Source organism: Melanerpes formicivorus, unplaced genomic scaffold (assembly GCF_026170545.1).
Source record: "Melanerpes formicivorus ecotype bairdi unplaced genomic scaffold, bMelFor1.0.p_v2 SCAF_33, whole genome shotgun sequence".
Classification (NCBI taxonomy): Eukaryota; Metazoa; Chordata; class Aves; order Piciformes; family Picidae; genus Melanerpes; species Melanerpes formicivorus.
The window spans coordinates 5215807-5232128 of NW_027142385.1; the positions used below are offsets into that span (position 1 = coordinate 5215807).

General features: G+C 41.2%; 1 protein-coding gene across 7 annotated transcripts in view; it reads right to left on the reverse strand.

The window, feature by feature from the left end:
* Positions 1-868, reverse strand: part of CRB2 (crumbs cell polarity complex component 2) — a 37622-nt gene extending 36754 nt beyond the window's left edge. For 6 of the 7 annotated variants that reach the window (XM_068155769.1, XM_068155768.1, XM_068155775.1 and 3 more), the window contains exon 1: positions 629-868. In XM_068155769.1, the coding sequence (XP_068011870.1) occupies positions 629-701 (73 nt within the window). In that variant the 5' untranslated portion in view covers positions 702-868. The remainder of the gene's footprint in view (positions 1-628) is intronic. The other variant, XM_068155774.1, reaches the window with a different exon arrangement.
* Between the last annotated feature and the right edge of the window lie 15454 nt (positions 869-16322).

The following is a 16322-nucleotide window of genomic DNA, read 5'->3' on the forward strand; positions in this document are numbered from 1 at the left end:
GAAGCAGGTTCAATCCCAATCATACTTTCCAGTAAAAGGTTGGGTATGTTCCTTACATGACCTTGTAATCTTTAAATGACTAAAACACATGTCTAGGCCCAGGAGGTCTCCAGGCACCCGTTCCAGATGAAACAGAGAAATCTCTTTTTCTGGGAGTAGAGGAAATTGTACACAAGTGTGATTTTTGGAGCCCAAAGACATGTTCATGTGAACTGAAAGAATCCCAACATATACTCCCCTATACTCCTCTTGTACCTCGATGTATTTCTAAGGTATATAGAATGGAAATAAAGTTCTGTGTTTCTTCCATATAGGCACCATGAAATTCAGAACTTTCCAATGATTACTGTAATAGGTGAAACTGCACATCCTTTTTAGCTGTTGTGAATAAATGAAGACATACATGTGCACAGGGAGAAGAGTAAAGGAGACAAGCAATAAACAGGAGAAACATATCTAGAATGAAATGCCTGTTTACCTTGCAGAGAAGTTTTCAGGCTTCAATTCTAACTGTGAGCATGACATTTTCTTCAGCTCCCTTTGCAATACAAGGGCAGATCACAGATTTAATCCAAAGTTACTGCATAGAAGCTGGGTAAGAATCAGGCACAGAAAACTAAGAACTTACCCCAAAATAAGAGGAAAAGTGGCAGCAGGAGAGCAGCACTATACGTCCTGGAGGTAGTTTTCTTTAATTCCATGACAAGTCTAGGAATGGCTGTTCTAAAAACTTCTGGGGAGAAACAGTAGTTGGAAACTAGTAAATACCAGCTCTCCCCACATCACGGACTTTGGAGAATTCTCTCTACTCCAGGCAATAGCTCCATGCTCTGCCGAATTCAGGACTAGCACTAACAGAGTGGACAGAGTCCCTGTCCACTCTCAATGCTTCACTCATGTTCCTGGAACAAAGGGAAAACACTGCCTGGATTACATGGATTGAACTGCTCAGGGCAAAGCCAGATGGATTTACAGGCACAGCAGCCAGAGGGCTTACAGGAATCTGAGAATCCAGGCTGTCAAAGGTGGTAAGAAACTCAAGAACTGGAAGACTTGCAGGACAATGCCAAAAAGAACCACCACCCTGTGTGGGTGTTGCACTTTCTGTTCTTTGAACTCCCTCTATATAGCGAAGAAAAACTTGGCATCTCACTCCATAGCTGTGACAGGAACTCAGAACAAGCTGGGGGGCAGTGGTAGCCAGAGGTCATTTCTAGGATGCAGGTTTCTGTATCAACTCATATTTGCAAACAAATTCCAGAGGGAGATCAGACACAATTTTCTGATAGAGGTTGTTTTGTTCAAAGATAAAATAAGACAAAAGACAAAAGCACACTGCTAACCCCAAAGAATAGTTAGTCCACATCAGTCTTTACTGCCATTTCTCACACATCACAAGATGTGTGAACCAAGACATACAAACCCACAGTCTCATGGGTACATAAACCCTCCTCTCAATTTAGAAACTGTAGAGATCAGCAGTAGCATTCACATAACACAAGTACCAAATCACATCACCACCTTTAGATGCATGGGCATAGTTTTAGAAGCAGAAAAAATTTATCAGTGTCCATTATTTAATGAGAGTAACTGGAAAAGGACAGAGACCACACTTAGTTGTGACCTACTAAGTAGCTCCAAATCCACATCACAATTGGATTAAAATTAACTGTAAGGAGAATTACGTACATTCCCTCACCCTTCCACTGACAACTAAAAATAGGAGGCAGGTAAGATGCTGTGCAAATTCCCAGTTTAAACAAGAAATATGTGAGATAGCACAAAACTGGTGCAGATAGACCCAGGCTGCACACGATGAAACAACAGTGATCCTACAATGAGTAGTTTACATTATCCCAGCATCCCTGCAGAGCAGACAGAGGGTGATGGCCCATGGGCAGGGAAATGGGATATTTACTGCATTGTTTTTACCTTCAGTGCAGAAAGCAGAGCAGCCACAGCAAGAGTGTTTTTCACTGCCAAAACACTGTGTTTCAGGAACAAATGGTTCATCTCACTGTCCTGCCTTGGAATGTTCCAAAGATGATATATCACATGTTATCAACCTTATCTGGACCACCCTGCCCCCACTTTCATCTCTGGTGTCTTCAGCCTGTTTTCTCAAGACCAGCCACCGTATTAGTTTCTTGCTAGTTACCACCACCATCTGGAACTCATTTCTCTCTCTTTAGGCTCTCATTCTGCTGTCAGGGGACACAACCAAACACTGACACATGCAGAACCTTTCTGCTCAGAAACTTTTTACCTCACCTGCATGAATTATCCTCCTAACAACTCACCTTTTCCAAATCAAAGCAAATACACATGAATTCTCTGCACAACTAACACTGCAACAAAGCACCATTCTTACCCAACTGAATACAGCCACTTCTGTAAGTTGGCTAGGGCCATACTTCACAGTACTTGGGAAATAAAGATACCCATAGCAATTCATGACTTGTGTGTGTACCTGAAGGACATGCTCAGCTTTCACAAGAATTACTATTCCAAATCCCCACACGTAAGAAAGTGGAGATCCTCCCACAGAGGCTTGGGTCTCATGCAGCTCTGCTGCTACTGCTGTGTGATGTAGATTTTGGCACCTCACACCCCAGACAGAGCCATTAGCTACCAAAGATGTGTTACACATAAGCTAAACTCAGAAGAGAGCAACACAGTTTTGCAGAGGCTGAACAATTAAAAAGCTCCAGAGAGGAACACTGTTGATGCCTCTCAATACATTTGAGGCAATGTCTCAAGCAGTAGCTTCTTGTGCTAGTGACTGAGTTTTAGTCTGGAGTCTTCTCTTGGTCTTTCTGCCATTAGGGTTAATGCTGATGGGTTCAAACTGAACTGCACACATGGCCAGTATGTCAGCAGTATCACACATGCAGGAGTGCCATGAATGGTACCTTTTTGAAGTTACCACTTCATGCATTTGTCATACCAGGGTTTGGACTTGAGCAGCCTGAAAAAGGGCAGCAGTATACGGTTCTCAGACAAAATCTTCCACAGAGGGACGTGAGACACCCATGCCTGTACTGATGCCAGGACACACATATTGTGAGCTCTGGGGCTGGAGCAGGTTATGAGGGGTGATGATCTTGAAAAAAAGAGCATTCTTCTGTCCTCTCTGACCACTCTTAACTGCAAGCACTCCCAAGGCATCTGTTGGGACTTAAAACTTGTTTAGAGTTGCTCAAAACCCAAGCTAATGAAGCCCACACAGGTTAAGACATCTGACTTCCTTATAATAATCAAAATACCTTAATCCAGAGTTAACCTGTGAGGATACTAGAATTTATTATTTTTTCAACATTCATGGTTTCAGTTTTATGAGATTTTGCCAGCATAAATGGCAAAGCATTTCTGTGCTGGACCCTTGGGCATACAAAAGCCAGTGTGGATATTAACCAGCTTAGTCCAATTAAAGGACCCTAATGCAGCTCTGGTAAGGCCCTGATTTGTTAGGCTTGACTACATTTCCAAAGAAGGAGCACAATTGGGTGGATTTGTTATCTAAAGCATAAGCTCCAAGTCCTTAGTCATCCTTGCTAAAGCCTCCCCCAAACCGGCCATGGTTTGTGCTACCTCCGCATCACCGCAATCCAACCTCAGCATAATCTGCTCTTTAACATAGTATTAAAACCAGAGCCAAAGGACACAGCTGCTTTCGTCTGTGTGACACTCATTACCAGAGACTTAAGGACAGCAGAACAGCAAGGCTTCTATTCTCAGCCAGCAGGCAGGAAACTTTGCAAGCCGGAAACACATGCCATGAAAATGGGGCAGCAGTAGGCAAGCTGGATTAAGGTAAAAGGGAGAGAGGAGGTCTGGGGTACTCAGAAGATCCTTTATGTCCTCTGATTCTGTAATTTTTTTGTACACTATTTGCAAAACAATCCTGTACAGTTTTCTACAAACAGTTCAGAATGCACTGTGCAGGGAAGTACCTAAGCAAAACAGGCTGTGCTTTCTATTTAGAGAACAATGTACACTTGCAGGAGTTTCACAATCATTCCTTACACAGGGCTTAAAATAATCTTAATATTACAGATTAGATACTGAAGCTTAGAGGTGTGGTATGACAGACAATACCACAGACAGAAGCTGGTACGAATAAAAGCATTGCTACCTCCTGTCATAGGCACATGCTGCAGCTGCCTCAGAGGAGAGAGCCTCACCTTCCCTCCATACATTTGTGGAATCTCACCAATGACTGCAACCTACTTTTCTGAATTGAACAATGCAAGCTAACAACATCAAAATCTTCTGATTTTTTTTTCCCCAGCTTCACCCTCTGAGGGTTATTAGGTACAATCATAAACAAAGAAGTCCAAACTAACAGTGGCTGTGGACTTGGGAAGTTGAGCTGGTCGAGAAACAAACTTCCAAATATACTCAAAAACAGAGTGCAAAAAACATAAAAATTAGCTTCAGTATGCTTTTCTGCTCTCAATCACCACTGAGAAGTGCCAGAGACTTTTTTTTTTTCTGAAGTTCAGGTTTTGGAATTTTGAGTCTACAGACCCACAGGCCAATTCTGTAAACTGAAAAGTCCAAACAGAGTTTAGTGATATAATGCTGGAGGGCACTCCAGAGTCCAATCTCTAACTTGAAATTTGCTCTTTCCTGTAACAGTAAAGGTTTTTGCCCTTAATGTGCACTACCACTACTTTCCATGTGCCCACTAGATGTCCCTTCAGCACTGCACAAACTCAAGCAAAGGCCACCGTGTGGAAATGAGTTGAAAAGAAATTCACTACCACCGACACTGCCAAACCAACACAACTAGATACATCCGGAGATGCTGCAGAACTGTGCCAAGCAGCACACTGAACACTGTGACACTTTCTGCAACAGCCATGTGTCAGAGAAGCAAAGGAAATAAGCCTGTGAGTCAAAACTTTAAAGCAATTAAAACCTGGCAAAATCACACAAAATTTCCAGTCTCAAGACATCCTCTTTTCACTTTTTAAGACATATATTTAGTTTCCTACCACTTCTAAGCAGAATTGCTGTCAAAGAAATGCTGCCTGATAAGCGTGTTGAGCATATGACACTGCTCAGTCCTAGGTAATGGCAATGAAATAATTAGCATGACAAGAAACAGCAGGAAGGTTGCTCTGCAGTAACTTGATACAGCAGCACGATGGATGGTTAGAGTTCTGAACCAGCCTGACTTTCCTGAAGTGGAACAATCCATTTCAGATAAACCTGTAGTGCTGGCGAAGAACAGGATTTGTCCAGGACAAATGAACATTTGTTTATGAGAATTTCATATGAAACCTCTATGTGGGTAAGGCTGAATGCAGCACACACCCCCCATACAGGGCAATTTGGGGTCTAACTCTTCCCACACAGGCAGCCCAGCAAGCCTGGCCAGCAGGTGCCATCCTGTGATGCACCAGTGACAGGGCTCAAAGGTGTGATTTATGTCAGTCACACAGCTACAAACAGCAAACAAAACCTTAGAGGAAATCTGCCAAACCTGAAACACCACCGGGTCTTCCTGAAAGAGTATCACTTCTACAGAGAAATAATGGCTTAAGCAGAACTTGCTCTAATCAGGGTCACCAGCAATTTCTTGGAGGACTTGTGTATTTGTCTGCAGACTGTGGGAAGTCTGTGGTTAGGATCTGAAAGGACAAAACAGTACCAGATTTGCCTGAAGTCTGAAATCACTGATTGTCTTGTAACATTGGCTGCTTGTGCCTCATTCCCAAAGAGTGCACTGCAAGAACCCTAACAAGGATCTCCAATACATGAGTAGTGCCTATAACTTCCTCTCCAATAGATAAGCCCATTCACAACAGACACAGACCAGGCTGCAGTGAAGACAGGGCCATACTTCAGCCAAGTTATCTCTAAAGGAAGTTGCAGAAGTCAGGCTTTAACCATGTATGTCCTCTTTGATCTATGTGAGACCCTGCTGGAGTGCTGCAGGTCAGATTTAAGGTCCTTTGATCCTCTTCCACTGCTTACAGCTGCCTCGGTGGAGGTGAATCCTTTCCAGGGGGCCCCCTGGCAGATGGGAAGCTGAGAATGTTGATCAGCTAACAAGAGTAAAAAAATGCTCTTAGGCAAAAGTTTCTGCATTAAAGTGGAAAGAAAGATGCAGATAGCAGAAAGAAGGATGTGTCCAATACACTGCTTGGATCTAGGAGTGTCTTCAAGATGTGTTGACTGTTGAGAGGCATTCTTCCTTCTGTTTTTGTCAAAATAATCCAATGTGCCTGTAAATACCCCACTGTCGCTGCTCAGAGAGAGTCTCTCAAGCCACTGGAGGGCACTGCTGGGCAGTTTACTGATGTTGGTTGGTCGTGCTTTGAAGGCAACCTTCTGAATTAGCAAGTGTTTGTTGCAAATGTCTGCAGTGCTGTCTGCAGTGCTGGAGTCAGAATTGGGCAAAAGTAAAACGCTCAGTCATAACCAAAGGAGCCCTATATCCCACAGCAGAGCCCGGGTGAAACGAACCTTGTAACACAGAAGTTTGCACCCTGTGAAAGCCAAGGAAAAGAAAATTTTGGTATAGCCCCCAGCTGGACGTGAAAAAAAGACACCTGCACCATGTGATGTGTGCGTGTTCTGAAGCAGTCTAGCCTCCTGTATATGGCATCCATTTGCCATGGAAATAATGCCTTTGAATACTGCATAAACCAGCAAGCTCTGCCTCATTTTCCTTACAGATGTAATCTCTGTGGTCTCTCACATACTTCGTTCAGACAGTCTGCTCTGTAATGAGGCCTCCGGGAAAAATGGACATTCTAACCATATATGGCAGGTGGCAAGAAGCAAAATGGATGCAGACCACGGATGTGCCACATGCTGAGGAATGAGTAATTTTCTCCAAGAAGCCAAAGCTGTGGGGCTTGTACTTGTGCATTGGTACCTTAATGAGCATTCCATACAAGAAACACTCCTATTACCTCCAAAGCTAACCCAGGTAACTAAACAGACACATTTGTCAATATGAAGGCAAGACACAAGTGTACACAAACAGTGCTACATACAATTTCCTGACTCATAAGCTGGGGATATTGTCCAGCTACTTTCAGTATCCCAGGCTCACACACTCCTGACTTTCCAGGCCATGTCCCACACCAGTATTAGCATAACTGTGCCACAGTGACAGAATAGGAACCATCTCTGAGGTTAACCTCTGTTCTAAGAGTTTTTCACAAACTGAAGCTGCCACATGAGCCAATTTTTTCCTCTTCACAGATAGACTTGTAATGTCTTGGCCACTGTCACTTGTACTATACGGCATTAAATGAAAATGCCTTCAATTTCTACCTCCCTGAAAAGCTTTTGGGAGCATAGGTTCCTTTTGCTTCTTAATTTCCTTTAATTCAGGACAGGCAATGGCCAGAATGCAGCACAGGCATTAATCACCACACAGCACCCAGGATTTCTGAGATTGCTGAGACTTTACAGCTTCATTTCACTTAGGTAAAAATTTAACTTGCAATACTGTCAGCTGTATGAGCTCTTACAACTGGGAGAATCACACAGCTATTGATTACTTATTTTTCTCTGTTGGTCAGAGATGTACCCAAAGTGGCCTTCAAGAGTGCCTACTACTTTTGAATAAGCCAGTACCCCTTATTATAGCAACCAACTTTCAGGACTGCATAAATGAGAAAACAAAAGCAACCAAAATGCATGGCAGAAAGCCAGGAATGTCAGCACACTGGTTTTGTACTTTGAAACAGTTCCTTCACACTCAGAGGTTACATCCTTCAGACATGATTTTAAAACAAAACATACACTCCTGGCTATTAACTTCAACACTAATATACACTTAATTGCAATTTCCTTGTTTATTTTCCCTCAGTAACTTAACCCTGTTGTCAATTTCTGTAAATTCCTAAAGCTGACACTTTGTATTCCCACCACCAAACGTCCACTAGAGTTAATACTGAAACCAAACCACAGTTCATTCTTTTCCCATGACATCAAAGCTCATAATCCTCCATTAAATTAGCCAGTAAGGACAGTGATTTGCTGATTCTCCAGCAAAGGACTCGATCTCTTGTCTTTTTCTATTTCTTGTCAGAAATTGTACTTCAATTACAAGCACATCCTTGTGGGCTCATAGAATCTCACTATTAGGTCAGAACAGGTTCCTACAGCTTAGGAACCAAATAGCTTATTTGGGCAGTAACAGACAGGAATCGCTGTGGTAGGAATGGAACACAATGCTTCCCAATTCATTCATCCATCTTCAACTGAAACTGAGCTTCCAGGGGTGAAATAAGGTCAAAACAAAGTAAAGAGTGAAATAGAATCTGCCCGACAAGAAGTCAGGTGTCAGGCATCCGCTCCACAGAGCCTGACCAAGGACAAAACGGTCATTCTCTGTTAGCTGTGGTGGGATGTTGGGAATTTTGAGCAGATGTTAATAGGATGAATACATACTAGTGGTACAGTCTCAGAATAATAATGTGCTGAATACCAAATGCATATTGATCTCCTGAAGTGCACAGTCAGAACATCTAACAGCTCTAGAGAGAGCAGGCAAACACTCAAAGGGATGGGGCGAGAAAAAGAGAAGATGCTTTAGACTGGAGAGCTTTATCGGTTTAAAGCCTTGAGGCATACAGGGAATGTTAAAACCCTACTGCACAAACAGACAGAGATGAGGGATGCCAAGGATGCACACTTTGTGCACAGGAATGAAAGAATGAATTTACAGAATTTGTATGATTGTAACAGACCTAAACCACTTCTTGTGTGTCTTATACAGTATTAGAATCAGGAAGAGCCTAAATAGAAAAACAAATCCTTACTGCACTGTCTTGGTGGATCAAACCTGTGGGAAAAGGAAAGGTAACACCAGTGACACAGAGCATGCAGATATGTTCAAAAGAAATTCAGAGGGAAATCCTTTCTATTTTAATGGCCTGAGCTGTTACTAGTAAAGCAGATCAGGGCTTTGTTCTAAATGAAATCTCATTTCTAACCTGCAGTGTCTTCTTCAACAGCAAGACATTTGAAAGCTCTTTTTTAAACAAGGGTTGTGTAACTGGAAAATTAAATGAATTCTCTCTGCTTTGATATCTCTTTAGTTTGGCACTGTCCACACCATCAGAAGCAAGATACTATCCTCTGCTCTCTACCAGAGGTCCAAGTGGTGCAATGGCACGTGTTCTCTGCTCCATGGTACTGATCCAGTGTTTTCACCACCTCATAAAAGGATGTACCTCTTTGCAGTAGCACAAGACTCCAGGACAACAGGACTGCAAATTGTCAGCTTGTTCAGAGGTGGTTTTCTTTTTCATGAGCTACAGGTCAGTCTAAGCTGAACTAACAGAGAGATCCTCGTAAAGTTCACTCTCAGCAGTGCCACCTCTATCATAATTCTACAAACTCTGGTCAATAGTATTATATATCCACTGAACCACTTGAGGACATTAAGCAAACAGATTGAAGAGATGAGAAAAGATTCCAGTTGTCCTGAGCTTCCCACTCTCATACCACAAAACCACACTCTCACATGAAATGGGGAATGAAAACTCAAGGGACATTTTAATCCCACACCTCTGCTCTGATTAATAATCCTACTTTATCAATATTTGATAGAGCTGTTATTGTGTCTCCTCTGACCATTACACTTTCCATACAACACTGAATTACACTGTTCTGTAGCAATGTAACAGTCCTACACTCTTTTCAAGGTAATACAGATAGAAACCATGGTACCTCCTTTCCTAACACAATGCTTTTCCTGAAGACCCTACTTGAAGACCAGCCTATGAGATCAGCTGCTGTAGCATACACAACTGGATAACTATTTATGCAGAGATGTACTGACACAGTCCTAAATGACCCCTTCCTTTGTAGCCCACTATACCACATCATATGGAAAAGAAAATATATTCATATCCTGAAAGATGATCCAAAACACAAATAGCCTTGAGCACAACAGCAGTTCCAATGTACACTGGAACAGAGAACCACAGTTAACAAGGCACAAAAGCAATAACTACAAGAAAAACTTGACATTTTTTGCAACCTAAAGTGCTGAGGAAGAGGAGGATACAGACTACCCTGTGCTGAACATAACAGAACTTCTCATCCCTTGCCAAAAACCCTTTATTCATATCACACAAACTCACTCAGATGAGTACAACATTAGCTATGCTGTTGTGGTTGCATTTCCAGAGGGTTAAGAGGTTGCTGCTGCTACCCAATTACTCATCAGCACAGTTCCACAAGAGATACTCCCCCTCTGCCTTGCACGTGTTACTGCAAATGCAATAACTCCCAAACCAGATGTTGCTAACATGATCAAGAATATTAACTCAGCAATTGCAAGTGCTTTAACTGCTGTGAATTGCTTAAGCAAACAGCAGCTCAAGAACAATTATGTGCAGCTACATGAAAAGTAAAACATCCCACAATCCACATCACAGTCTTTAAGGATCCTCTTTGGAAAACAGAATCCATACCCAAAATTCTCTGTCAGCACAGAATTGTCACATTTAGTCCCTGCTGATGAAGAACTGAGACACAGGGAAAAGCAGTACAAATACCCAGACACAGAAAGGGCTTTTCCTATGCACTTTTCAGTCTCTCAGTTTCTGAAGACTCTACCTTCCATCTGAAAGGGATCTTATTTAAAACACACATGAAAAAATAAAAATCAAACAAACATTTAAGAGAGTAGTAACCAGAGTGCAAACCTGTAATTTCAGCACCTAGAAGGGAGCCTCCAAAGATCCACGTCCAGTCAGTATTTCTTGTGCTCTCATTCTGCAGAGTCCAGTAGATACGGAATTTCTTTGGAGAGCAAGGGAAAGAACTGGTGCACAGAGAGATCACGTCAAAAAGATTTCTGCAGCTTGTGGAACATCAAGCAGAGATATTAAAATGGGAAAATTAAAAGTAAACAAGAAGGTTTGAGGCAATCATGGGACAACAGATAGCAGCCAAAGTGCCAGAAAAAGCCAGAGAGCTTGTTAGCTACTATGTGCCTTCTACACTTACCGTCTGACTAAAAGCCCAGTGAAGTAATTAAAGCTAGCTAACTATTACAGTAGCTCTGGTTCAGGCCCACAGGGAGCATGCTACTAGGAAGCTCAGTCCTTCCACATTTCAGCAGATTATGACAAATGTGAGATTGTCAAACATCAGAAAAGCTATGGAGAGAGGTTGTAAATCCTAAATTACACCTGTCCAGTGAGTTAAAAACACTAGAAGATGCTAGCTTTGAGGGAACTTCGGTGTCATCTGTTCTGTCTTTAGAGAGAAGAGATGAGATTGCATTTTATTTTTTCACAGCAACAATACAAGCATAAAAAAGCAAACAGACAGAGGTGTTATAAGCAAAGCACAAGAAAGGGAAAAAAGATAAAGTTCCTTTGCTGGAGGTTATCACACTGTGAAATCCTGTTTGTAATGACCCATCAGAAAAATGCCTCAATTACTACAGGTTGGGATAAGCAAAGGGGCAAGCACAGATACTTAACCTCAGAAACAGAGGATCCCCAAGGATGGGCTGGTTATCCACACCACATTATCCACATCACACAGCAAGGCAGGTCGATGACTGCAAGGAGTACAAGGGCAGAACTAAGGCTTGGTGTTGTAATCAGCCCTGGTATGGTAGCATTTACTGGAGTGTTCATGCAAATTCTGAGTAGTGGAGCTCCTGAGAGGTGTCAAGTGACAGAGTAAAGCCTTTGGTCATTTGTTTCCATTCCTAGGTAGGTAGGAAAAAAAAAAAAAAAAAGAAAAAATGGCAAGTACAGAAAACACCATGTGAATGGAAGGCACTAAATGTTATCAACACATAGTGGAAAGGGCTGAAGGGGGGCTGACAAAAGTTATGTGTCCCCATCACAAAACATGCTAGCAAGGTTTAAGACAGCAGAACCGATTCTGAGGGACACACTGCTTTAGCTATAATAAAGGAGGTTTGAAGATGCTACAATTTAGCAAGTTTGCCAGGAGGTCCTTTACTAAAAACGCTTTAAATGGTAACTTGTTCAACTGAAGAGGCTCTTTCTGCCATGAGCTGTGAAAGGACATTAGTTTTCAATTTTGTTTTTGAAGGATGATTCGGATACTGATTTCTATTTCACCCTCAACATAGGTTAGGTTATGTTTTGTTCACACTTCTGGTGATCAGAGCAGAAACAGCATTTTCCTGAATACCTTTCTGAATCTCTAACCAGATCTTTTTTAACACAATATTCTCCAAACAGATCTTCCCTGTGCTGCTCCATCCCATAACCCAGCAGCCATAACAAACCAACATATTTGGCAATACTGAATTGCTCAAAGAAATCCGAGACTTCTTTTTGTTCATAGGTCTCCCTGAGGGCTCTGAGTGGGTTGCAAGAGCACAGACAGTTGCTCTGAATAGTTTATAGACAAACTCTCTGCTTTATGGTGATTAAATATATAAAATATTACGAGGCCAATGTTTGAAACAAAAAGGCCCAGGGCACCTAAGAGATGCTTTCCACACACAGCACTGGAAGTACTGGAAATACCAGAAATACTATCAAGTAATGCAGTCACAAATTATTGCTCTGAAGAAATGAAATCAAGAACAGAAAGGAACAGTGGGAAAGTTCAAGATGTAAGAATAATGTTTTTTCTCTTTGTATTCCATCTGCAAGCCAGCCTTTGTTGCAGAACACAGATGCTATAGACAGCCATTTGCTAAACAGACACCCTTCCTAGAAAGTGTCTAGACAATTCAAGGCAGAGGAGTTTTTGTTACTATGAGAGTTGTATGCTTCAAAAGGAAAACAAATTAGAGGGTTTTTTCCTTTGAAAAGGCTGTACTTCACAAAGATGTTGCTAACAGAGGAAGCAAGTGTCTGTAGGACACACTGCTGTTCTGTAGTATCAACTGCAAATGGATTAGACGTTGCTATATGATTGTACTTTTTTCTAATATAATACTAATCCTGACAATCATTTAGCACCAAATAGCATTTTGGTCATGCTGCTCAACAATTCCTGACTGGCCAGGCTGTGGTCCCCACTGTTTCAGCAAACTACAGAAAAAGGGAAAGCAAAAACACAGACAAGGCAAGCACCATCTCTGGCTCACCAAGTCATTTAAATATATGAAAGTAAGTGTGGCTTTATAGTCTTTTAATTATTTATTGCATCTGAATAATGTATGGTACAGAGGGCATACAGGAATTCTGGTGGAAAGAAGCAGCACTTTGCAATAGTATTTCCTCACCCAGGATAAGACAAGAACTTGCCCCACAACAGGTCTGCTCCAGTTTAATGTAATCCTGCACACTCATTCTCACTGCAAGAAGCTCTCCCATGTGCCTAAGAAATTCCCTGTGTCCCCTCAGAAGAAAGCATATACATTGGTGATGAGCAAAAACTTTCTCCTATACACTGCTGCATTTGTGTTTAGCCCAAATACCATTCAAGAATAACTTAAAACAAAGGCACTTTACACCTATAAGCCTGTAAAACCTAACTGATTTAATGCGAAGTGTTTAAATACAGAATACACATCATGTCTGTCATACTAGTCAGTAATTTTTTAATGTTTAATGAATTGGTCAGATTATTCTGGAACTTCATATAATTAGCAATTTTACTGTTCTGTTCAAAAGTATGATTGTTTATGCTACTCTAAGTCAATATTTACAGTACTACTGTTGTGAGGCACAGAAATTAACCAATTCTTGATGTTACATGAAAACAAAAGCCAACTTTTATTTAGTGTTGTCATGCTATGAGTACACACACAGTGGTAGCAACACCTACATTACCCATTGTATCAAATTCTGCCACTGCTACCTATAGTGGCTCTATAATAATTGTGTGTGTGTGTACATATACAGACACAAATTAGTATAACAACTCCTGTATTATATCCTTAATTCCACTCTCTTATTTCCATCTGTTTTGTTTTTCTGTTTTATGTTCTTCATTTTAAACACAGTTGTGTATCATACATAAATAAATAAAGACTTTTTAGAGAAGTGGAAGTAGATAAATGATTAATCCTCTGAGACAGTTTTACAGGTTGTTCTGTCCTTATCCATTTCACCAGTCAGACATCAATACCTTCCACCTTCACCCCACCACCTCTTACACTGGGTCTGTACTTTGCACTGGGCAAAATACCAAAGGTGCTCCCCCAAAGCTGTTTGAAGCAGAAAATGGTAGCTGTCAGCTTCAGATGCAGAGTCACACACTCAGGCTGCTGTTTGTGTTGTGTTGGGAAAACTTCTGAAACTCCAGGTCTAATTTTGCATAAAGAATATTCGTGCTTTTGTCTTTCCCTTAGGCACAATGACCTTCCCCTTGCAACAGCGACAATGCTGCCTGCTGATTAGCAGCCAGAGCTCCTGCGGATGGGGCCCCTGATAGGCAGTGAAATCTAACTGCCACTTGGTGGCAGAGGTTAGATACCATAATTACAGCTCTGGTTCCCAAGAATGCATCATGCATGCTTATTCTCTGCCCAAGGTGACTCTCAAGATTATTCCTTGCCTCCTCTAATTACTATACATATTTACAGACAAATTAAAGATTCAAACATAAACATTTATTCAATTAATCACTTCGAGTTCAAGTAGAACAAACAGTATCAAATCAATTCATTAGCTCAGGGGTTCATGACAATCTAACGCATCCATCTTTTGTCTCCTCTCTGTGGTACGAGTGAAAACATCAAACACCAGCAGCATCTTTGTAACAGAAAGAGCATAAGAAGTTCTGGACCATCAAACTATTTGCTTCAACTCACAATGAACAGAAAATGGATTTGCTGCAATAATCAAATTAGGCTTGCTTCTGGATCCCTCTTCCAAAACCATCATGTCTAATCTTTAAGTCTTTAGCTGATAATTCCATTACTAGTTTACTGAAATCAACTACAGACACAGTCCACATTACTTCCTGTGGTTTGGTTCACAACAGGAATAAACAATATTCCACAAACAGACACTTCTGAATGGCTGCTTCATAGGACCCTGCTCATCACTCCCTTCTACAGAAGGTGCATGTTTTATTCCTTCAAGATGCTGCAACAGCTCTGATTCTACAGCTGCAACCTTGCATCCCATGAGGGGACAGCCCCATGACTTCAGCAGCTTTGTCCAACACAACACTGCCACAAGGAGAGATCCTTAAGCCAAGGAGATCTATACAAATTTACATAATGTTCCCCTTTCTGTTTCATCTACACTCTCCACTTTCCATTTCACAGTGTTTTTAAAACCCTCATGACACTGTGAATCTCATAAACATACAAAACAATAACCAGGCATTTGATCTACAAATAAATGAAAGGGAATTGACAATTTCACATTTGCAGGACTCTTTCAGAAGGACTGAGCTGAACACTGTGAGATACATTTATGCCTATACCTTGGATGTATGGTCTCTTTCTGCTCCCTATGAACTGGGTGCATACAGGCACAGAGTACCACTGCTGACATGCTCCAAGCCAGAATGCTTCCAATCATGTAATAGCTAGTAAAGCAGGATTAGGAAAAAGACTCTTTAAGGACAAGGAACTTTTATCAACTGCTTATTCTGACAGGAAACTTTGGACAGACTGTACAAGTTGAAGTTCAGGACAGAGTTTATAAACCATGGGCATTTAACCTCAGAAATAAATATCACAAACCCTCTGAACAATCATAATCTCACCTAATAAAAACTGGGGGTTTGTCCACAGAAGAAAATGTAATCTAGAAACACTGGCATAATTAAAGATCATCTTAGTATAAACTATTTCATAAAATTACTGCTAATTGAAACTCATCTATCTCATTTCCCAGATTAGCCAAACTGGCTCTGTGTACACCAGCTGCCGTTCTTCAAGCAGGAGTGTTCTATTCGCAAAGTATGCATTCATCCAAATATCAGGACCTCTGCTGACACTCTAAATCAGCAGAGTAAGCATAAATACACCAAGATGTTTTGGAAGTTATAACTATCGGGATCTAGAATAATTATTACTGCTAATAGAGATTTGATAACTTTCCATGAAGAAAAAATATGTGTTAAAATCAGAGCAGGCAGTTACTGTATGTCAAAGAGAGAAGCCAACTATTTAACCTGATTTACAAATTCTCAACAGAAATAGTGCCTGCAGAGACTGTATACACTATCTACCAAATTCCAATTAATCCAGAAATATGTCCCTTAGAATATTCTTTTTCTATTTATTACACTGATGTTTTCCAAACCCAAACCACAGCTATAAGACCCTCTGTTTCAGTAGGTGAGGAGTTACCATAACTGGTATAGCTCTGTAGCTCCCTAACCTATTCATAATTGAGTATCCCATTCCATACATGTCCTCTCTATACTGAAAC